Source organism: Andrena cerasifolii, chromosome 1 (assembly GCF_050908995.1).
Source record: "Andrena cerasifolii isolate SP2316 chromosome 1, iyAndCera1_principal, whole genome shotgun sequence".
NCBI lineage: Eukaryota > Metazoa > Arthropoda > Insecta > Hymenoptera > Andrenidae > Andrena > Andrena cerasifolii.
This window is the reverse complement of record NC_135118.1, coordinates 14,453,729-14,476,525: the sequence shown is the minus strand read 5'-3', so window position 1 is coordinate 14,476,525 and position 22,797 is coordinate 14,453,729. Positions and strand designations below refer to the sequence as shown.

The following is a 22,797-nucleotide window of genomic DNA, read 5'->3' as shown; positions in this document are numbered from 1 at the left end:
ACCTTGTAATTCGATTGAAGTCTAATTGGAGTTCTTGACAAATTTTTGTAGTTCGTTGAATGTGCTACTTGTTTCCTTCCCAGGATAAATTATCCATTTCGATTGAAAGAAACTTGAACCCTTTGCCTATTGCGTTATACGCTCAATGCGAATGCTGCACGGAGGAGTCGATACAGAAGTTTGCCATCGCATTCAAGGCATCCTCGATCCCGTTTCTTTTGATTGAGGGATTCATCGTTCCCATCCATCGACGCGATGCATTTTACCGAGCAAGATACAGGCGAGAACCCGGTTAACAAAGGATACGCCATGAAATCAAACACGACCGAAAGTCAAATATACACTGCAGTTAAAAGCACCGGAGATACAAGTCCTGGGGGGAAGCTTTAGTTGCAGCTAAAATATGTGTGCCGAACACTTGACTTTCGACACCGTGGGACTCTTCGCTCAACTCCAATAAGCGAACAATTTACGCGCTCGATCGTCAATCATCGCTTTCTCTTTCATTCATCGAATGTGCCCTAAAAGTTCGCTATAAGGTGTGCCGGTGATTATGAAAGTGACGTGGTCATGTATTCTTTGTTTCGAGATATTTAGACTGTTGCGTTTGGGCGTGTTAAAAAATATTTTTCCACGATCGAACAAAATTGTTCACAGTGTATATGCTCTACTAACGTCAACCTTATTTATCATTGTAAAATTGTATGAGTAATTTATAGAAAAATATATTTCTTCAACCTTTGAATGACTTACACCGTTTTCAAAACTGATAGTATATCCTAATTGGTCACTTACGATAACGAAAAAAGAAAATGAATTTTATGAACAAAAACAGTTTGAAAGAAACATATTCATTTATGTATGTTATAATTCGCCTGCGATAATAAAATTTTAATTTCTGATATTTTAAGGATTTTAAGATATTTCTGATGAATTGTTGGAATGCAAGGTAGTAAGTCCATAGTGTCGTTATATTTTTGATTTGTCACTGGCCTTGTAATTGCATATAACGGAGGTAACTTTTTTTCACGTTACTGCTTACTTGACGGCTATTTTTAAAAAATTCTTTCATAATGTTGAAATATGAGGAACCCCAATAATTGTTTTTTTTTTTTACTTACACCACTTTCATAATTACCGGCACAGGTAACTGTTCCCACACCGGTGGTCAAAGGGTAGTTTGAAATTCATATTTCTACATGTCTGCATAAGGAATTTAATACTACGTGGGCAGCAATCCTAAGAAGTTGAACAAATGCTTCAGACTATAGAACCGTGGCAGTGTCGATATTAGAAAACCTGAGGGGACTAAGAAGACTCGTGAAATTATAATAGAAGTCAGTTTAAATGCAGAAGCCTCGAAGAATTGCTTTGTAATTTTGTATCGCGCATCTTTTCTAATTAAACATTCTTATTTTCACTCGGGAAAACGGGAGCGCCCAGACAGTACGTCTAAAGTTAATTAAAGCATACCAGAAAACCTTGAAACTCTCTTCCCCACGTTCACTCCATATTTTATAAGAAACAAAGAAAATGTTCCCCGTGCGCCATTATTGTACTGCCACCGATGCTGCATTTCAATTGCCCCGCTTTCCTCCTTGCAAGAAGGTAGAAGAATCATCGCGACTACGTTCAAAAATATATTCCGAAACGATATTATTCTCATGGTAATCGTACGATCGGCCCTCCGAGCGCCAGAAAGAAGATTTCTCGAGAATTAGCGAGATAAATTAGTCGCGTGTCACATAAAAAGGCGACAAATTGAATTGCTGAACGTGAGAGGAGGTCGTTTAACCCGCAGAGGAGTCTTAAATCTTGCCAAAACACGCAAAATGCTTTTGTTATTTTCGTGCATCCCTATCAGTCATCGACCTAGCCGAGCGTTTATGTTCGTATTCAAGGGATCGATTAGATCTCCCGACCTGCTTCTTATACCCGACAGAAAGGGACGTCGCGTGAAAGAGGCTGCTAAGGAAAGAATAAGAAAAGGAGGGGGCATTCGCTCGACGAAAAGCAATTTCATCCCCCGGTTGCAGCAAAATCGCTACTGGGACGTGGCCATTAAACAACGCTGCAAATGCGAATGCTGGTTTACCCTCGAGGTGGAAAAATTGAGGGAAAGAGGTGGAAGGAGGCAGTGGATCTTAGTGCGACCTCCGTTGTTATGCGACGCACACAGTTTCTTCTTCATAATATATGAAACCTAATCAGTCGCGCACCCAGAGAGGGACCATGGCACCCCCAAACAAGAAGGAAGATAAGAGGGGGGTAAGCACTGTAAAAAATCGGAAAAATCGTTTTTTTTTTCATATTTTCTGAAAGGCGTACATTTCAAGAATGCTCTCTAGAAATTTTAGGAAGAAATTCGTAAAATTTACGGAGATATAGTATTCTCCGTGAAGCGGTGTCAAGCGCGCGACTGAGCCGAGCGGAACTTTGTTTTTCTCAGAATTATATTTTTCAACCGCGTTGACAGTATACAGAGAAAACTATACGTCCACTTGACACGAGCAAGTGTCGATTAGTTTTTTTTTTAAACAACGGCATCTTTCTATTTTTTTTTTTTATCAACATCTTTACCCCCTAAAAATGATTTTTTTTCAGTGGTCCACCATTTTGTTATCTTTTGCGATATTGCCTTTTTTTATCGTCACGTAATAGACGTAGGCTTCTAGTTTCTAAATATTTCTGTCTTTTTGAATTCGGATTAACCATATGGCTAAGGCACTGCCAACCCCACAGGAACGATTTTGCTGCAGCGCCCATTTTGGCGACGAGTATACCAGAAACAGATTTATGAATTTGATTGAAAAAAAAATTGTTTACCCTTTAGTATGTACATATTAACTATACCAAGCAATGCATTGGTTTACTTGCGTTCTTTGGTTGAAAAAAATTCCCCAAAACACCCTTACTTTTCAGACCATTACAGTGGTCTCCCCTCTTAATGTAAACACGCCTGAAGTAATTCAAGAGCTTTGTAGAAAAAAAACAAAAGCTGGATTTTGTGCTTTAAATAAATCTGTATAACCACGTAATGGGTTTCATTGAATTCGCATTAAAAATATTTGTACCCCTTCAAGTACGGCTCCCCCCAAGATTAAATCCTGAATGCGCTGCTGCACCTAATCGGTTTTGCGGAGGTGACGTCTCAAGAATATTTCCCGGAAGTACAGTAGTAGCTCGTAATATGGTAAAAGTAGCATTACTTGGAATAATTAGGAGATGACGTTTCTATAATAGCTTGGAAGGACGATCCACAGATGGGAGATGAAAAAAGGATCGCCAAAATTCAGAATCAAAGTTTCTTCAATCTTTGGATTTTTGCAGAACCCGAAGTATCGAAGTTAAAACCGTTGCGGAGCTGTTGAATTTCCAGATGCAAAGCGATTTTTGCCAGGAATTAAATAAACTGATTTTTGAAGGATTACCTAAACCAGACTTAACCCAGAACTAACGACGTTTGACAGGTCGTCAAGTGTGATAATGGGAAAGAGTGAGATTTAATTTCAACCCTTTCAGAGAGATTTAATTCGTGTTACTGAGCTTGGTATCCGCATTGTTTTTGCGCATTCGTCGAATGGAAATCCACAAACGTAACCTGTTGCGAGAACCCTAGGCGCACTACACGAGTATCGTATATACAAACGCCGACCTGTAGGACCAATCCAGCCTCCGATCGGCTGGCAAACAGAGATGCAATATCGGATCAGATTCGCATTAAGGGGAACTTGTCCCATGGCTGTTTTGTAACATAAATCTTATTAAATGATAGTGGAAGTATAAACGACAATTTCCATTTTCCTTTTACGAACCTACCAAAGGGTTACCCCGTTAATGGATATACCAATAAAGCTGTATAAATTCCACGAAGCTTCAGAAACTCTGACAAACACCACCTGACGTCCTTCTAAAATTATTTTTCCTCGGATACACAACCCCACGATCCCCAATAAATCTATCATCGATATCAACAGAACGCTGTAATAGCCAACGTTTTACATTGCCCTCGCCAGTCGGCTCTTTCGGAAAGCGAGTATCGATTACCAGAGAATTAAGAAACACTAAAATCTCTGGAACGTCGCGGCACTCGAGTTCCTATTTCCCCGGGCACCGAAAGGTAAAAGGGGGGAAGCCAACGATGGTACCCGCGCACTGCGTCGCACATAGCCACCCATGCAGTCAGAATTCCTCCGCGAAGCGCCGATAACGTCAACAATCTCCGACAGGAGAACTGTCACCATTGCATTATTCAGTCCACCCGTTTACATCCGTTATCAAATTGCATCACCCGTTCCACCCCCCGCGAGAGATCCAAGTCACGGAGTCTCCCTGCGTGCACGATTCGACGAGCAATCTCTCGAGGTCCCCTGGACTGCCATAAAGGCAAAAGGAAAGAAGGGGAAAGAAGAAGCCGGTAGCGAGCCAAAGAAGCTAGGCGCCTAGTAGGCGGCTGGGCCCCGCGAACCCGCCACCCTGGCTGACTACGAGCGAGCCGAAACGGAAAGCGTAAAGCGTAGAGAATCTCGGCGTACCTGATTTCTGTCGAGCTTCAGAGTTTCACGAACAAGGTGCTGCTCCTGCCGACGCTTCACGCCATGGAGCTTCGCCCCGGGATGCTTCCACTCGCGCTCCACAACCACGGGGAACGATCTCCTCTCCTCCCCCTGCTGGTGGAAGCCTATTTCCAGAGAACCGGTCCACTCCGATCGTTACATTTTCGCGGGGCGAAACGGCCTAGTCCTGCCCTTCGTCCTCGGACGGGGAAGGTGGGTTCCTTCGGGGTACGGCACGTACGTTGGCCCGGCCCGACGCGAACAGGGCCCCCGCTCTGTTCCCCCTTCCTTTTTCTTTTCTTTTATTTCTCCGGTCTTTCTTTTTCCGTCCGGCTTCGACGGGGCGCGCACGCTTCACCACGGATGCTCGTCGACGAGTAAAAGCCCAAGCGAGCGCAGAGCCGACGGAGCCAGGACGCGCCTTCCCGCAAGCACCGCGCAAGCTCGGATTATTGCGTGCGATATCCAGTCTCCATGGGTCGCGTTAAGGGTCGTCCATCCTCGGCTACGCTCGGCCGCCAATGGTGAACACGACCCCGCGAGGCGACGAGGAGAGGCGGGGCGGTTCGCGCGGTGTGTTATGGTTACAGCTGAAAGGGAGAAAAAAGGCATCGGGCAAAGGTGAACGATACCGCTCCGCGTCTATTTCTTTTGGCACGGTTGTTTTTTTTTTGTTTTTTGTTTTTTTTTTTAGTTTCTTTCTACGACGCGCGGACGCGCGATTTAACGCGATTTTTGTGAGTCATGTGGATAGTGCTGGGGCCAGCTCGGTGCAGTGGATCCGCGTATCGCGTTTGCCGGAGTACATACAGTGTCCTATCTATTATGTAGTTGAATGTGCCTGCGATCACCTTGTTCTTCGATCAATTTTTTTACGGGCGCGCACGGATGATGGGGTATCCATCCCCTCTTGAATTTACTTTCGGCTAGAACTGTGTACTGTATTTTGGTAAATACGTGGGAGCTTCTAGTTTCAATTTCTGGCTGATAATTAATTTCTTATGCTGCCTTCTGCTGATGATACTCGGAATATGTTCGAGTTTCTGTTTCTACGTAGAGGGGATTTAATTGCACCGGGTAAGACAGATTAATAATTTTATGCAAATCTTGAATTACGTGCACTTTGTTATTGTTATAAATACACATATATATATATATATATATATATTATTATTATTATATATTGTAGTAAGTTGTATAAATCCTTACTAATATATAAAAGTGAAACGTTGCCTGTGTGTTTCGTCCGTCATTCGCGCCTAAACGGGTGAACGGATGTCAATGAAATTCTGCATATACATTAAATACGTCCTAGATTAGATTATAAGCTATTTATAAATCTGCCCTCCTTAGTTAAAAGGTCGTATCCGAGAACACTGAAGTTTTATTATTTTCTTCGTGCCGTCCTTGGAAAGAAATAAACAAATTAGATTGTTTCTAGATCTCTGCGAAGCACGTAGGGTTTTCTAACTTTACTTAAAAGGTAAAAGATGTGTGGAATTTCAAATATTTCAACATTTCTCGAAAATGGTAAAATGATAGATAGGACATTTTAACTAAGGAGAGCAGAAATATGCTGTGTAAAATAATAAATAATAATAATTGCCGGGTGACGGGTCAGCTAGGAGTGTATATATCTTGCAAAGAATTTGGAATACGTGGAGTGCGGCGTAAGTAAGCTCAATTTAAAGCGAGTGGGGAAGGGGCAACGTTCTTGAGGCGATTCACGAACCGAGGCCAGTTTCTATTTGTGTGGCCTGGCATAGAGAAATGGTATAAGTATGAGCTTCTTTCCCTCGCGAATCAATTCTACGCTTCAGTCAACGAAGCTGCATTAGGGTCGGTTAGCCGTGTGCGTAGCCCTAATTGCCTCTGCAATCTCTAGACTACAAAGTACCATTTTCGAACTTTTAGCTCTACAATTTAAAAGCTACAGATACTAACTAACACGCTTCAATAATTTCTTGAATATTATTCTTGATAGGCAACATGCCTTTACCAACCTAACACGACGATAGTAATAATAAATATACTAATAATAAAGACATTAGTACGAATCGTCGTAATTTCGTAATTCATATTTGAATTAGCTTCCTTCGATATTATCGATAGAGTTTGCTAGTTATCGATATGTGTCATATCGTTGTTTGCGATGTATTCCCCCCCTTTCGGAATCGAACTCGCCGGTATATCGATAGTCGACAGTTAGCGCAGTGCATTTAATTTGCGGGAAAAAACAGTGGAGAATTAATCGCTAATGTCAAATTAATGATATTGTTGTAAAGTAACACGTGCGTGGAACGACAGTTCTTTTATTTTACTGCCAATTATGGCCGAAATCAACAATCTACCAACTATAGTGAGTAGTGAAACTTTATTAACCGCGTGCTTTAAATTGAGACTTAACCTACATTTTCGTCATCTGATCTCGTAGAAAAGCATTTTCTAACTAACGAAAAAGCTTCGTGAATCCAGAGCGGTATAATATATCAATAATATTTCGTAATATTTAACCTTTCGCAGACTCCAATGACGTGATCGTAATATTTTAAAAATTGAAGCGTTTTTATTTACGTATTATTATCGTTTTGAATGTTAAAATACAATTCTTCAATTTACTTCTTAATCGAATATTGCGCGCAAGGACATGTATTAACAATACTTTTCATTTGCAGGATATTCCGAATGTCTCTAAAAATTCAGGTATCGCCGCCAGTTGGGTAAATAGTAGTAAGATCAGTATACACACTAGCAAAATATTAGATGAAAAACACCACGAGAGATACGACTCAGCGATACACATTTTGAAGCCAGAAGTAATCTTATTTTCACCACAATTACGTAAACTTGTGAATGAAAGTAACGGCGTCTTCTTATCCATTCAAAAAATCAAATCGTCGCCTAGCGATGTTAGGCCGGAGCTACTGAAACATAGCAAGCAATACCGATCCACCTTGAGAGCTTGCATAGAAAGCTTGCAGGACATACTAGGAAAATCATTGTCCGACAAAAAAGAGTCCTTAGAGAATTTTCTCACCATCTTCTATCAAATAGAATGCATATGGCACTTAACTGAAATTCTTTATGTGGACGTAGTGCCAGGTAATTGTTTCCATGACTATGTATGAAAACTAAGAAATACATACAGTCGCATCGGAAAGTAAGTTGACACTATTTAAAATCGCATAACTTTTTTAAAATTGGTCCAAACGACTTGAGTTTCTTTTTAGAAGCTAGCGCAATTAGTTCCCTAGGTGACGTGTTTCGTCGTTTTGAAAAAAATTGCAACTGGTCGGAATAGCGATGAAAATAGTGAAGGTCGTTTTTTTCAAATATTTTTTTTTGAGCCTGTAATGAAAATTCAAAAAACCCGTTTGTAGATTGAAGTAAATTGTATACATACTGAAAATTTCATTTAAATCGGTTAACGTTGCTCTGAGCTATAAACTGTTAAAGATCGCAAAATAAGGTCGAGAATCGCTGATTTCGGGAATTTCGCGAATTTCGCGATTTCACTGATTTCGGGAATTTCGCGATTTTCGACCTTAAATGCACCCCCAAACCAACGCGAATATCCGCTCCGCGCTGCGGATCAGATAAGGCAGCAATTTTTTATACGTGGTTGCTTATGGGCAGCCTTATCTGATTCGCGGTGGATCCGCTGCCGCCGCAAATATTCGCTTTGGCCTGTGGGAGCCTTTATTCTGCGATCTTTCCCCTTGGCCTACCGTTTAAATTCCGACCGCCGGCACCAAAACAGCACCAGCGGTGAGCTACGCGTCGAGCCATTCCACGGTTCGGCTCAGCGTCCGAAGTTGTCAATCGCACACGTCTTAGCCCCGTTACGCAGTTGCAACAAAGTAAATACATGTGTATGCGGCCAGGAATAACTGAGATGAAATGACATCGGCGAAAAGTTGAGTCGTAGTATCTACTAACCTCGAGCCTGACCCTTGGTGTTTACGTTTCGCCCGATCGACGTACCACGAGTCTCGCTCGTGCTTTCCATCTTTGGCCCAATAGACGTGCCACGAGTCTCACTCGTGCTTTTCATCTTTGGCCCGGTCGAGAAACCACGAGTCTCACTCGATGTTGTAGGCCAAGGGAGGGTTAAACGTGTGTAGCTCAGAGCAACGTTAACCGATTTAGATGAAATTTTCAGCATGTGTACAACTTACTTCAATCTACAAACGGGTTTTTTGAATTTTCATTACAGACTCAGAAAAATTTTGAAAAAACGACCTTCACTATTTTCATCACTGTTCCGACCAGTTGCAATTTTTTTCAAAACGACGCAACACGTCACCTAGAGAATTAAATCCGCTAGCTTCTAAAAAGAAACTCAAGTCGTTTGAACCAATTTTAAAAAAGTTATGCGATTTTAAAGAGTGTCAACTTACTTTCCGATGCGACTGTAAATTCAAAGTATGCCATTGCTTCTATCAATGAAATATTTAATAAAACTAATTTCGGAACTGTATTGATCTGTGCCGTTGTATACCTAGGTGATGTAGTTTTGCCACAGTTGCTAGAATGGATTAAATTCCATTTTCCGTCTAGAGAAGGCATGGCGAGGGATATATTAAACCAGAAAGCCATTGGTGCCGATTTAACGTACACGTATTATTGGGAAGCAGTAATAGGCTGCGCGCTACATGGGAAGTTAGATTTAGTGCGAGGTCTTTTAGCATTACACAGTAAAGCAGATCATCCGGCTTTTAGAATGGCAGAATATATTCTTAAAACCATGCCTGTGTACAACGTATACGGTGGTTATTCTGTAAACGAATTTACCGTGCGTTGGAAGCATTGGCAGTTGGAGCTATCTTTAAACCTAGATAGCAAAGCTTTCATTGTCGACGACAATTTAGAAATGATTATGAAGGTATTATACTAACACTGCACGTGCAAATGTAATAAAATAGTATTACGTAGTTTGAATCATTAAAAACATTTAATACAGTTAATTGCAGGAGAAGAAGACGTACTGTGGCAGTTCGCATCGTATACGGACGCCTGGTACGAATTATTGGCAGCGAAATTATTTTACACATCCCCGTGCTGCAAGCAGCCCGAACTCTCGCAACACGCGAACAGCATGTCCAAAAGATGGCATGCCAATAGACCTTCCGATAACGCGATACGTGCACTGATGGAAAGCCACTTGCACCAAGTTATTAAAGAAATACAGTATATGGGTGACAATGGATGGTTCGCGGCACATTTAGTGGACTTACTTTATACTTGCGGGAGACTTAAAGTGTTAGACAAAGATCAGATCGAGTGAGTAATTTGATAGCGAAGGATATAAATGGTAAATGATATTAGAGAAAATAGAAACGTTGCCGAAATAACATTTGCTTTTACATCAGAGTCACTAGCCAACTTCACGAGTCTCTGATATTGGAATATGGTAATACACTGATGGGGCATCATTCTTTGTGGCAATGCGGCGCGAGTTATTTGATACATTGTCCAATTCAAGGCTTAGCTAGGCTAGAGATACTATTACAGTCATTACCGATGGTATCAGAAGCGAGAATAAACAAGATTATAGACATAGCCCGAGACAATAACATGGATCATGTTGGTTGGTATAATCTATCTGTATACGCCCTATAAGGCCCACTAAATATTGAAAAAAATTCTTTCTCTTTTTAAGTTGTTAGCATATGCAAAATCCAGGGAGTAAAATGTATAAAACGAGGAAGACTTGGGAATGCGCTAGCATGGGCATTAAAGGCGCAAGATAGTGGTTTCATAACATATATTGCTGATCAATTTCTGAAACAGTACGCAGAAATTGGAAGATTGGAATGTCGCGATCTTTTAGAAAATTTAGGCTTTTGTATGATGGCAAGTGATAGACTCACATTTTTAGGTAAATCAATTTCAAAGTACGAGAGATAGAATTTAATTTTCAATATCCGTTGTCTTTAATTACATTTTCAAATTAGGGAAATATTGCGAGTTTCATCAAATGTACGGAATTGGAGAGTTTAAAGAAGCAGCGAGCTTACTAGTGTCCCTCTTAGTTTCAAACTTAACGCCAAAATAGTAAGTAGAGTACAGATGTCAGCATGGTCGTTTTAAATCGAAAAAAACCGTTTAGTAAACAATTGGTTTTCAGCTTCTGGTCGATTCTTCTGTCAGATGCTATTCCGTTATTGGAAGCCAAAGAGGTCATTCTGTCTTCCAGCGATTGTTTCGAGCTATTGCGTTGCGTAGAAGCGCACGGAGACGATCCGAAATTTCAAGATGAAATCGAAATCTTCCGGCTAGCGGTCGCTAGAAACTTAGCCCGATCGTTGAGCCTCGAAGGCTGCCAAGTGGAACATTAGAAAGTTGATTAACATTTATTATGTAAAAGTTTTCTAATTTTTTTAATTAAAATAGACTTCCACGTCCAGGCTTTGTTTTCATCGAATTTTTATCGAAGAAGGTCATGCATATATTTGAAACTCTTTATTACAGTTACAAAATGAAGAACATAACAGTTTATTTAAACAAACTCAATAGTGTTTATATTATTACAACAGAAATATTTAGAAACGTTTAATTCACTATTATAGCTCCGCGTAAAAATTTGTCGGTTTTCCCGAATTTGATATTCGGATCAAGGCCTGTTGTATGATTAATCTGAATAGCGTAAAATTGATCTTAAACGAAACTCGGGTAACACACGCAAAAATTAAAATATTTTGTAAATACTGTGTTGCATGAACGGTTTCCGCAAATTAAACATTTCAAAAATATTCCTTTTGCTAATGACTTTAAACTCCGTCAAATTATTTTCAATGTTATTCTGTTTTTATTTTTTTTTATAAATGACAATATATTCATGTCTAATGTTCAGTAATGTGTAGATATTCCAGCAAAAAAAAAACGAGAAAATAATTTCAAGCGTGGAAATTTTGCGATAGCTCGTAATTTGAAACATGAAACCGAACAAAAACTTTCAATTGCAGTAACAGTAAAACGTGTTAATAGATGTGTGAAGCATGTAACGCAGTCAATTGACGAGAAAGGTCAGTAATTGTGTTACGTAATGTCAAATATAATACTGTTTATTTAAATCGATCCGATGTGTACTGATGCGGTAAATCGTGCCTAAAGGTGCGTACAGTCGATAAAGAGAACTGACAAAATGGCGATCGCAGAGTGTTATGTTTAGTGTCGCGCTCGTTTCTCATTGCGAAAGTCATCGTGACAATCGAGCCGCTATCCTCTCGGTGCAAGAAGAAAGCCAAGAAATTATGGAAAAGAGATTTGCCTGTGCACAGTGAGAAGCGGGAAATTTTTCGAAATCGATTGGACATGATATTCGCGATACGTTATTCGATCGTACTCCAATTGATGTACGCATTTACACATACGCGAGACTTTCGTGTTTGTGCGCTCTGGACTTTAAATCGTAAATATAATGCTCTACTGGAATGACAGGAGGAGAGTGACAGTGGTAGCGAAATAATAACAGAAATTATTTTGGGAAAACTGAGTTTCAAAACGTAATACAATTTTAATGCGAGAATAAATAAATGAGCGAAATCGAAATTCCACAAATGTATATAAACGATTTTAAATGTTTAACTTCCACTTTAGATACATTGGACGTATCTAAATTCACAAGTAATCGTAAGATCTTTTGTACAATAAATTGCGATGAACGTCGAACGTTCAATTTTGATCGGATACAGAGTAAAGCATCGTATGCAAAGTATCGTAGAGAAGAATACATCCACAATGTGAATAGGTAATTGGGAACCAAAGGGATTTACAGTTACAACTTGTAAGTATATGAACGCTTTAATATCTTTATAAATGAAATACATTGGAGAAAATACAGAGGCGCAGTGTAAATATTTTTTAGCTCGCATCATGGAAGACTACACTCCTATCGACGAAGACTTTCCTGGCCGACTATTACATCAAGCTGCTCTGTGGGATAACGCGGAGTTACTGGAAGATCTTCTGCGAGGAGAGCACGCACAATACACGAACAGCCAAGACTCGTGGGGTAGGACGCCGTTGCACGCCGCAGCTATTACAGAAAATTCGAGGTGTTTGGATGTATTGTTGTCCGCCGGTGCCAATCCAAACACACCGTGCGGGCCGAGGGGCAACTATCGGACGCCGTTACACATTTGCGCAGAACACGGTAATTGTTCCAACATTGAGAAACTTTTGGAATATAACGCTGATCTAGCGATCCAAGACAGTAACGGTCAGAAACCATTAGATACAGCTGAAATAAATAAACAAGACATGTGCATAAATCTGCTTAAATTGGCGGCCGAGAAATATGAATTGGCGAAGCTTGCGACGCATGCTTCTTTGCGCGCTACTTGCATTCAGGGGGATACTGTGGCAGCTAGGAACATCATTCAAGGGCTTACCGCTAACATCGAGTGCATCGTTAACATGGCACCGAACGGCGCGAATACTCTGCTCTTCATAACATGCGAAATGGGTCACAGAGACATAGTCCGTTTGCTTCTAGATCACGGCGCAGATTGCAGAATACATCCTGTTACTAAATACTGTCCATTGTATATAGCTTGTTATAACGGTAAGGTAGAGATTGTGGAACTACTGCTCCGACATTTCCCGAAACAAGTGCAGTCTTCGACGGTAGAGAAATGGTTACCGATTCACGCCGCAGCTATAAACGGCCATCATTTGGTGGTCGATTTGCTGTTAAAATTTGAATATCCCCAACATACGTATCAGCGTTATAAAGACTCGTCCGGAGAATATGAGCACGAGATGCCATTCGATGTCAATATTCAGGATGTTACGGGGCAAAATGTCCTTTACATATCTAGCATGTTGGGGAATATTAAGATCGTAGAATTGCTATTAAATTACAGAGTGAAAGCGAAGAAAATCAAAGAGGAGGATATGGGAGTCGCGCAGCCACTTCCTATGTCGAAAAGAAAGATTTCAAGCGGAATCCAGAGATTAATGTCTAGTTTAAACTTTAGGAGCAAAGCGTTTGACAAAAAAGACGACAATATGATATGCCCGGTAAATCTAGATTTGTATTGCAACAATGCTGCTGAAACCGCTTTACACGCCGCCGTGAGAGGGAAGCACACAGAAGTCGTTACTGCTTTGCTATTAGCAGGTGCTGATCCCAACTTACCAGTAAAAGTTCCTTACGATCAAAACGATCCAGAAAGCAGCTATTCTAGCGCATTAATTATGTCTTGCCAGCAACGTGACATAAAAATCGCAGATCTTTTATTGAAGCATGGTGCTGTGGATAATACATGCAAGGCAATCAAAATTGCCGCACAAAATCGGGACGAGCCGTTGACGGCGAAGCTTCTGTCCATAAAAGCTTACCCCGACTCGGAATACAAGATCAACAAGAAAGCTATGACTGAATGTACTCAAACCTCTCATTTTTCTGCGCTGTCTTCTTTTGGTAATGTTACATACTCGACGTTATTTCCAAATACTCCTACAATGATAAACTGGCACGATCAGCAATGCCATCTCTCGCAAATACGATCTCAATGGCTAATCGATGCCGTGCTACACGTTAATAAAAAGCTGAGTGCCAAGAACAATGATCTGGTCTTGTACGCTATTACGAGGGTAGATATCTCGCATAATTCTATTACCTCAATACCAAACACTGTGTTTTATCTACAAAGTCTACGGTACCTAAATATGGCTCAGAATAAATTAGACACTCTATCGGCCGAGCCGAGAAATCCGAAGGACAAATTGTGTCCGGTTCTAGAAGAGTTGTACCTCCAAGACAATCGATTGGAGCAATTGCCAGAATTTATAATGAATCTACCCACCTTGGAGATTATGGATGTTTCGAATAATAAGCTGCAGTGTCTTCCAGACAATTTATGGCGTGCGCCGAAGTTAAAGGAATTGAACGCGTCGTTTAATTTATTGAAGGATTTGCCTAGTCAAGTGTCTCAAAATATTTTACGAAAATCGCAACGGGACGACTCTCTAAATAATAGCCCGAGTAATCGTAGTTTAGCATCGCAGCTAGCTATTTCGCGCGATGACTCGATGGAGTTCGACTCTTTCACCAAAATAGCAAATGCACAAATTATCGAAATGGATCGCCCTCACGTTTGGACCAGATCGGTTCAAGTTTCAGAGAAGGTTTCAGACGACAATGAAGGCGGAGCAAGATCTGTATTGACATCCTTGAACTTGGCGCACAACTTGTTTAATAGCATTCCAGTGGCATTGCCGTGCTTGGCTGTTAATTTAGTAAGGTTGAACATGGCTTATAATTCTCTTAGGACTATGAGTCACATAACATCCTATTCTGCGAGTTTGAAACAATTAGATCTGTCGAATAATCAAATTTCTCGTTGGCCCAGTCTACCACCATTGGATGGTACCGATTTAATGGAAGAAGCAAACACAGCATGCTACTCTCCTACTACAAATGTACAATCTCCGATAGGTCCGGGGAGTAATAGGCAGACAGCAACCTCTTTGCGCGATGTAGTTCTCATGTCGGTTTGCACGCACAGACGTCACTTGAGGTTGGAGAATTTGAGAACGCTGATTCTTGCTAACAACTCGCTGAACAGAATTCAATTAACTTCAATCGACGATGGAGAAATGCCAACTTTAGAAGAGGAGAGCGTGGACAAAGACACGAAAATAATCTATTCTGGCTCTAAATCGTACCTACTGTTCCCTAACGTCAGCATGCTTGACGTAAGCAATAATAAATTAAAAGAAATCCCACATAACATTTACGAACTCGGTAATCTCTCTGTTTTAAATATAAGTGGCAACCCAGACATTATCGAGCTACCACCACAAATGGGGTTATTGTCTCGTTTATGGAATTTAAATACTCAAGGTTGCAGATTGCAGGACCCGTTAAGGACTATGATCGAATCGAAGAAGTATAAAACAATGGATGTTATCGGGTACTTGAAGTCAATTCTAGAGGATGCTAAACCTTATGCTCGACTGAAGTTGATGATTGTAGGAATTCAAGGTATCGGTAAAACAAGTTTGTTGGAACAATTAAGGCAAGAAGGCGAAGTGCCGAACAAGAAGAAAGCTTCGGAGCATTGGGCGAAACGAATGGGTAACAAGAATATCAATGCGAAGACAGCAAGGGGGACGACGATATCCACTGTTGGCGTTGATATAGGAGATTGGATTTACGAGAAGAAAGTAAGGGGCCATTCATCCCACGGATCCGTTTACTTTAGAACATGGGACTTTGGTGGACAAAGAGAATACTACGCGACGCATCAATATTTCCTGTCCAAGCGTAGCCTATATTTAGTTGTATGGAGAATTACAGACGGTTTTAAGGGTGTCTCTGAAATATTTCAGTGGTTGGTAAATATTCAAAGCAGAGCACCCAATTCTCCAGTAATTATTGTTGGTACTCATTATGATTGTTCATACGAGCATAGCGAGGCTTTGCAACAATACATTCGCGATAAGTTTATAAATGTCGTGGATGCTGAGAAGTGTGGTTTGCCGAAAGTAATGGAAACTATTGAAGTGAGCTGTAAGACGAGGCACAACATAAAGATGCTGTGCAATCTGATATACGACGTTGTTTTCAGTCTGAGATCACCTGGAAGCAAAGAATTACTACTCGAACAAAAAGTTCCTGCCAGTTATCTAGCCTTGGAAGATGTTGTGATACAACTCGCGCATGACAGAAAGCTGTCAGGTGGAGATCCGGTGTTAAAAGCTGACCAGTACTACACAGCAGTGAATAACGAACTCCAGAAACTGCACAGATCGTTCAGAGACCCTGCAGAGCTACACCAGGCGACACTATTTCTTCATGAGAATGGAATTATTTTGCACTACGATGACGCTACCTTGAAAGATTTATATTTTCTGGATCCGCAGTGGCTTTGTGACATGTTGGCACACGTGGTGACCATACGCGAAATTAATCCCTTCGCTAGATCTGGTATAATGAAGCTAGATGACATCCAGCACGTTTTTAAGTCTTCAACGATATCGTCTATAGACACCCAAGGATATATCGTCTGCTTGTTAAACAAATTTGAAGTCGCATTGACATGGGATTATCGTACTCTACTGATTCCTTCTTTGCTGCCAACCGAAGAAGACATTCTAAGAAATAATCAAGTAATTAAAATCCCAGTGAAAACGCGAGGTTGGCATGTGCGTTCGAAAAAAATTACTTCCCCGATGATAACGTTTCAAAATTCCTCCGGAGACAAACAGAATGCAGAATGCGTGTTAACATCCAGATCACAACCGGACTGCTCTGTTACGCGGCTTCTTTTGATGTCGTACTTTCCAAGTGGCTTTTGGTCGAGGCTCATAACAAGAATCCTGGCTGACGACGCTATCGTTGAAATTGTGATGTCATTCCTAGCGCCGTTCAAACATTTCGTGGACGATAATATTTTCACTAGCTTGTTAGACACGCAAGCGGAATGGGTACTCTGGCAAACGGGAATAGAGCTAAGGTATGCTAATATAACTTTGTTACGTCTTAAAGAGGTCAATTACAATTTGAAGAACGCGCCGTACGATTATAGGCAGTTTAAATTTAAATTGAAGCAGGATGGCATATGGTGTACCGTAGATTTAAAAAACTCAGCGATTTTAGAAATTTGGTTCCCGGTCGACACGTTGGTGATCAAGCAACCCATAATGTCGGATTCAGCGGACGACGAGCCAATGGGCTATCAAGCAATCGTAGTCGAGCCTCGTCCAGAAAGTATGCCGCAACTATTAGCGCTAATAGTCGATCATATTGATATTTTATTAGAGGATTGGTATCCCACGTTAGGGACACGTTTTGTGCATACTTCTGAAGGAAAGTTATTGGTCACGCGACTGATACCGTGTCCTCGATGTCTATTAAATAACGGAGAAACTGAGAGTGAGATTAGCGATAATGATCGCTTAGCGGAAGATATTCAGAAATATTATGTGAATAAGGAAAGACAAAGTCAGGATAGTTATAAGTCCGATGGTGACAGCGGAGTAGGCTACGATAGCTTAACATCAAGCAGGATGCCATCGTTAGAAGGTCATCCAGATATCGTTAGACAAAATACACACTCCGAGGGCATTCTAGCATACTCCTGGATGGTCGAAGAGTGTATTTTATCTGCCTACTGCAATAAACCGATCAGTTGCCCCAAGCACTTCGACATACCGCTATCACATGTAGCACCAGATATTATTTTTATGGATCTTGGATCGAAGCATTTAATAAAATCGGAAGATATTAAGTTAGGAAAACTTTTAGGCCGAGGTGCATTTGGATTTGTTTTTAAAGGAGTTTGTCGTTTACCTGGCACTTACCAAAAGGCAGACGTTGCCATCAAAATGTTACAGCCTGTTCCACCAGGTCCGAATTCGAAACAATCTGCTGTTCTCGCTTATAAAGCCGCGCAAAGTAAATGGGATCGAGATCCTTTGCAATATGCCTGCAAAGCATACTGTACCGCTAGGCAAGAGCTAAATATTTTATTGACACTCAGGCACACAAATATCGTGCCATTAGTTGGAATAGTGGTTAGTCCGCTGGCACTGGTGTTAGATTTAGCGCCAGAAGGGGCATTGGATATCGTGTTGAAAAATTATAGACGTTCGGGTGCTAAATTAGATCCATACACGTTACAAGCCATAATTCTTCAAGTGGCAAAAGCCGTGGAATATCTTCACCAGCAACACGTAATTTACAGAGATTTAAAGTCAGAGAATGTTTTAGTCTGGCAAATGCCCCTACCTTTCCCAGATCATCCCGAACATCCGGTCCATGTTAAAGTAGCAGATTATGGTATATCCAGACTGACATTACCAACCGGTGCTAAAGGATTTGGTGGAACGGAGGGATTTATGGCACCTGAGATTATCAAGTATAACGGCGAGGAAGAATACACTGAGAAAGTTGATTCCTTCTCTTTCGGAATGTTTATCTACGAATTGATCACGTTAAGGCAACCATTCGAAGGCCACGAAGCGGTTAAAGAATGCATCTTAGAAGGTGGTAGACCACCGTTAACATATAGGGAGACATTTCACCCCTGTTATGCTCTTGACCTAATGGTTATATGTTGGGCTCAAAATCCAAAAGATCGACCTACTGCTAGTCAAATTGTCTCCATTGCATCTGCACCCGAATTTACGCATCTTATAGATGTTATAATGCTAACAGAAAGAACTCAAGTAACTGCTATCACCATGACAAACAGAACAATAGAGGAAAACATAAACGGCGATGAAATTTGGTTCGGCCATAATAACGGTGAAGTTGATATGTTACTGGGAACGCAGAAAGGCTGGTTGCAACATGTTAGAATCGAAACTCCTATAATACCATATGCAATGTGTGGCGTAGATGGATATATTTGGATCGGCGATAACGCAGGTCAGGTGCATGTTTATTTAGGTAGTAATTTTGGTTGCGTTGCCAGTTATAATCTGGAACCTGACCACAGTAAGGAGTCTAAAGTGGTGGGTTTAATTTACTTGGAACAAATGAAACAATTTGCGGTCGCATTACATAGTGGAAAAATATTTTTACTATCTAATTCTTTCACTCAAATGAAAAGGATGGAAGTTGTGAGTGATGTGCAAGACAATGTAAAGACATATTCCTTAGCAGCGATTTATAAAAAGAAGCGCGTATTAGAATTATGGGTAGGGCAAAGCTTCGGCAGAATATCGATCTACGTTTTGAAAGACAACATTTTAATAGACACGGTACAAGTCTTTCATGTTACTGGGGAGGCAGCTGTTAAAAATTTATTTGCTACGTATTTATTGAGCGCTGAAAATTCCATTTTATCATACACATACCCTGGATGTATCGTCTATCAATGGGATGTGGACACTAGGCAAATAATAAATAAATTAGATATGTCTAAATTAGTACCTTGTTCGGAGAGTCTCAAGTCCATTTCCATAGAGGAGAATTTATCAACAGAAAAGTGCCAAGTAACAGCTTTGGAAACATGTAGGAACCAGTTATATATCGGTACTACTTGGGGATGTATCGTAGTAGCTGAGTGTAACTCCCTCAGACCGATTACAGTCTTCAGACCTTTCGAAGGTAAAGTATGTCAAATAATATCATTTAAGTCAACAGACGAAAAGAAATTAGTGCTGGCAACTGTTGGCCAGGGTTACAGAAGTTTAATTTCACGATACACAGATTACCCAGTTGATAGTTTAGATGTCGAAGATCTTAAGCATAGCATGTATGGCCTTCTATGGAGATCCGAACATTGGTCGGCAGCTTAATTTTACGCTTCTTTCATAGCATAATATTAAGAGTGCTTTATGGTGCAAAAATTCAGAGTGATATGTAACAGGTTGAGAATTCTATACGTCCATGATATACATTAGTCTGTAGACTTTAAGCTTTCTACCTTGCCTCATATAAGATCTCTTGCACTGAAACTGGAAATATGTATCTTTTAATCTGTCCAAGCTGTACGGTGCTTGATCGAAATATATTCTGCAAAATTTTTGTTTGCAGAGCAAGCATAGCTTAAGCAGGATATTTTTATCTTTTTGTGATGTAACACAATATAGTTTTGTAATTTTACTATTACCTTGTTGTAAGTACTTAGGTCTGCAAAATAATGGTAAACCCATTTGACAAATGAAGAAGTAGGAAAAGAGACCTCACTATGTATCCGAAAAATTTATTTCCCGATCTCTGTTATATTTCTAGACTTTCTGTACATCTAAGACAATTTGGTGTACATGCTTTTACTTGGCGCAAAGTTGCAGGTACAATTAGTATAGTGTCATTGTATTATATATTTGTATAATTATTGCTTAAAATGTTTTTTTTAATACAATCTGAGATTGACGAGTGAGAAGAACATAATGGTGATTCCCAAATGGTTTTACTATTGACAAGATTATTAAATTAGTGTAAAGCCAAATTTTATTATAATTATAAAAAAAATGTGAAAGTGCATTTTATAATAATAATTAAAATAATTAATGTGCGAAGGAACGTATGAATGTTGCGCGTGAAGTGAGCGCTGGGTGGACATAGCTAAGGAACATGATTTATTTGTAGTTCTTCCATAGTTTTGATGTTATGCTTAAGAATTAGGTCCTGACCTCGGTACAAAAAATGCCCTCTGAATAAATCCCCTCGTAACATGTAAGGAAACCAATATTCATCATCCGGCCACATTTGTTTGAAAGGAATGTCTTTCAAATTATACCACTTTGGTCGCATTTCTGAACAAAAAAGGTATATACGTAACTACTATCTATTGTAGGTTTAAGTAGATAAGCGTCAGTTATTATAAATTATAAGTAATCATGTGTTTTTTCGAACTTTCTCATTTTAGTTGAGCACACTTCTAGCTTTCCTGTTTTTCCATTCATTTCTACAATTTGCATAATCAAAGCATCGACATGCAACCATACGATTGAATACAAAATTACTGTTACAAGGTTCGAGTGTCGAAAAACATAATTACTGGAGTATAAATGAAATTGCACGCGTCATGTACATATAGTTAATAATAATGAATGTTTGGATAAACAATGTAACTTTAATTTTTCCGAATTAATATTAGAGAATTGAATACCTTCGGATTCTATTACTTTTCCACAGTACTTGTACGTCTCAAAGACATGAACTTCGAACAGAATTTCATTTCCTTCGAACTCAAATTCTAGAACACCGATCTTTTTCAGATCCTTTGCGACTAATCCACATTCTTCTTTTAATTCACTGCAATGTTGCAAAGAGAAAGGTTGAGAGAAGCTAGCTTTAATTGTGCATTATACATATATGTGATAGCAATTGTTGTAATACTATCTTTTAATTTAATCGTTTTGTCTACTATCTCTTAATTTACATGACACTTTTTATGTATACATAATTTATATTTATTTCACTATTTAAATCTGTACCTGTGTATACAAGGTGATTCATGGAAAATGTTTTATACAATTCTTTTTAAATATAAGCGTAACTTTTAATATTAGATTAGACAGTGACATGGTTAAACAAATAATTTAATAATGCATAATATTGTATTGAAATTGTGAGATTATATAATTTTATATATGTCATTATAAGATGAATTACATATACACTAAGAAATTCATGTATATAAGTTTCTCTGCTACGAAAAGTTTTTAAATAAAAGATCAATAATGATAAGAAGTTTAGATACTATCAATAGCAAATACGATATTTATCAAAAGTTGTTATCTACTTTGAAACCTCGCTAAAATTTCCGTGATTCATCTTGCATGCTGTTGTGTAAAAATATTAAACAATCTTTGTTGAAATTCATTGTTATTCAATATGCATCGCCTGTTGCTAAATAATAAAATGTTGTTGAACATAAGATACTCAATTTATTATTGACGCGAGGAATTACTTACATACTGTATAATTAGAACTACATACGTATATATGAAAAATTCATAGTAGGTTGAAAAAGATTTACCGAATGGCCCCTTCAACAATTGTTTCACCCGGCTCCACTTTACCGCCAAAACCGTTCCATTTACCTTCTCCGAGTCCTCGTTTCTTCAAGCCTAATAAAATCTCCGTTGCCTTTCTAATAAATACTAACGAGAAAATTTTTCTCACGGACAATTGAATAGTACTCGATTTAGAAAATTATTATAGCACCGCTATCTGTGGCTTTCATTTCACATAATCCGAAAACGAAAGTTACTGTCTACCTTCGTAGAGTAAATATGATTCAACCACGGAGACAGTAAACTCCTCCGTACAAATTTGAAACACTCTACTTTGAAGGTTATGATGCTTAAATGGCGCGAAGAATACTAAGGGTGGTTTTTGAATTTCTCACCCCTGAAAGAGTGTCCTCGTAATTCACGGAAAGCTAGGTTCATATGCATTACTTGTCGCCATTGAATATATCTATTAACAATTTCAATTGTAAATGGATGACAAGATTCTCGTGATTATTATGGTCGAAGCCAGATATATTGGCCGGTGAGTTTCGTGAGGGGTATTCTCCCACCACACCGTTTGCCTGCCTCGGTGCTCCTTTTCTCAACGTTTTCTGACTCGCTCTCGTTCCATCTCGCTTTCGCCTTCGCAGAACAAAAGTGAGCCAGAAGTGGTGGGGATAGTGCCAAGCTTCTGGCGTGTAGGCGAAACCGAGCTGTCAGCGTAGAAGTACACACATCAGAATAGGTGTGCGTTAGCTTCGAAAAAATTCAGGAGCTTTATTGGTCAGAACATTGATTCTTTCTCGATAGCTTC

The 22,797-nt window shown here is 39.7% G+C and overlaps 4 protein-coding genes across 4 annotated transcripts in view; 2 read left to right on the top strand and 2 right to left on the bottom strand.

The window, feature by feature from the left end:
• Positions 1-4,920, bottom strand: part of LOC143376019 (uncharacterized) — a 61,920-nt gene extending 57,000 nt beyond the window's left edge. Inside the window, exon 1 of the mRNA XM_076826243.1 lies at positions 4,536-4,920. The gene's annotated coding sequence lies outside the window, so the exon portion shown is untranslated. The remainder of the gene's footprint in view (positions 1-4,535) is intronic.
• A 1,824-nt stretch (positions 4,921-6,744) lies between these two features.
• On the top strand, positions 6,745-10,963 carry Nup75 (nuclear pore complex protein Nup75). The gene is made up of 8 exons (XM_076822832.1): positions 6,745-6,915; positions 7,232-7,658; positions 9,062-9,441; positions 9,520-9,839; positions 9,929-10,146; positions 10,219-10,437; positions 10,514-10,613; positions 10,687-10,963. Exons 1-8 carry the CDS (start codon positions 6,886-6,888, stop codon positions 10,895-10,897), a joined length of 1,905 nt encoding a protein of 634 aa, XP_076678947.1. The 5' UTR covers positions 6,745-6,885; the 3' UTR covers positions 10,898-10,963.
• A 156-nt stretch (positions 10,964-11,119) lies between these two features.
• Positions 11,120-21,134, top strand: Lrrk (Leucine-rich repeat kinase). The gene is made up of 2 exons (XM_076810531.1): positions 11,120-12,345; positions 12,427-21,134. Exon 2 carries the CDS (start codon positions 12,435-12,437, stop codon positions 19,815-19,817), a length of 7,383 nt encoding a protein of 2,460 aa, XP_076666646.1. The 5' UTR covers positions 11,120-12,345; positions 12,427-12,434; the 3' UTR covers positions 19,818-21,134.
• LOC143371499 (oxidized purine nucleoside triphosphate hydrolase) lies at positions 20,455-22,179 on the bottom strand (the record flags this gene model as incomplete). The annotated part of the gene is made up of 3 exons (XM_076816730.1): positions 20,455-20,777; positions 21,134-21,279; positions 22,007-22,179. Coding segments are annotated over 3 exons (510 nt in total), but the record flags the coding sequence as incomplete, so codon positions are not given.
• Positions 22,180-22,797: the final 618 nt, after the last annotated feature.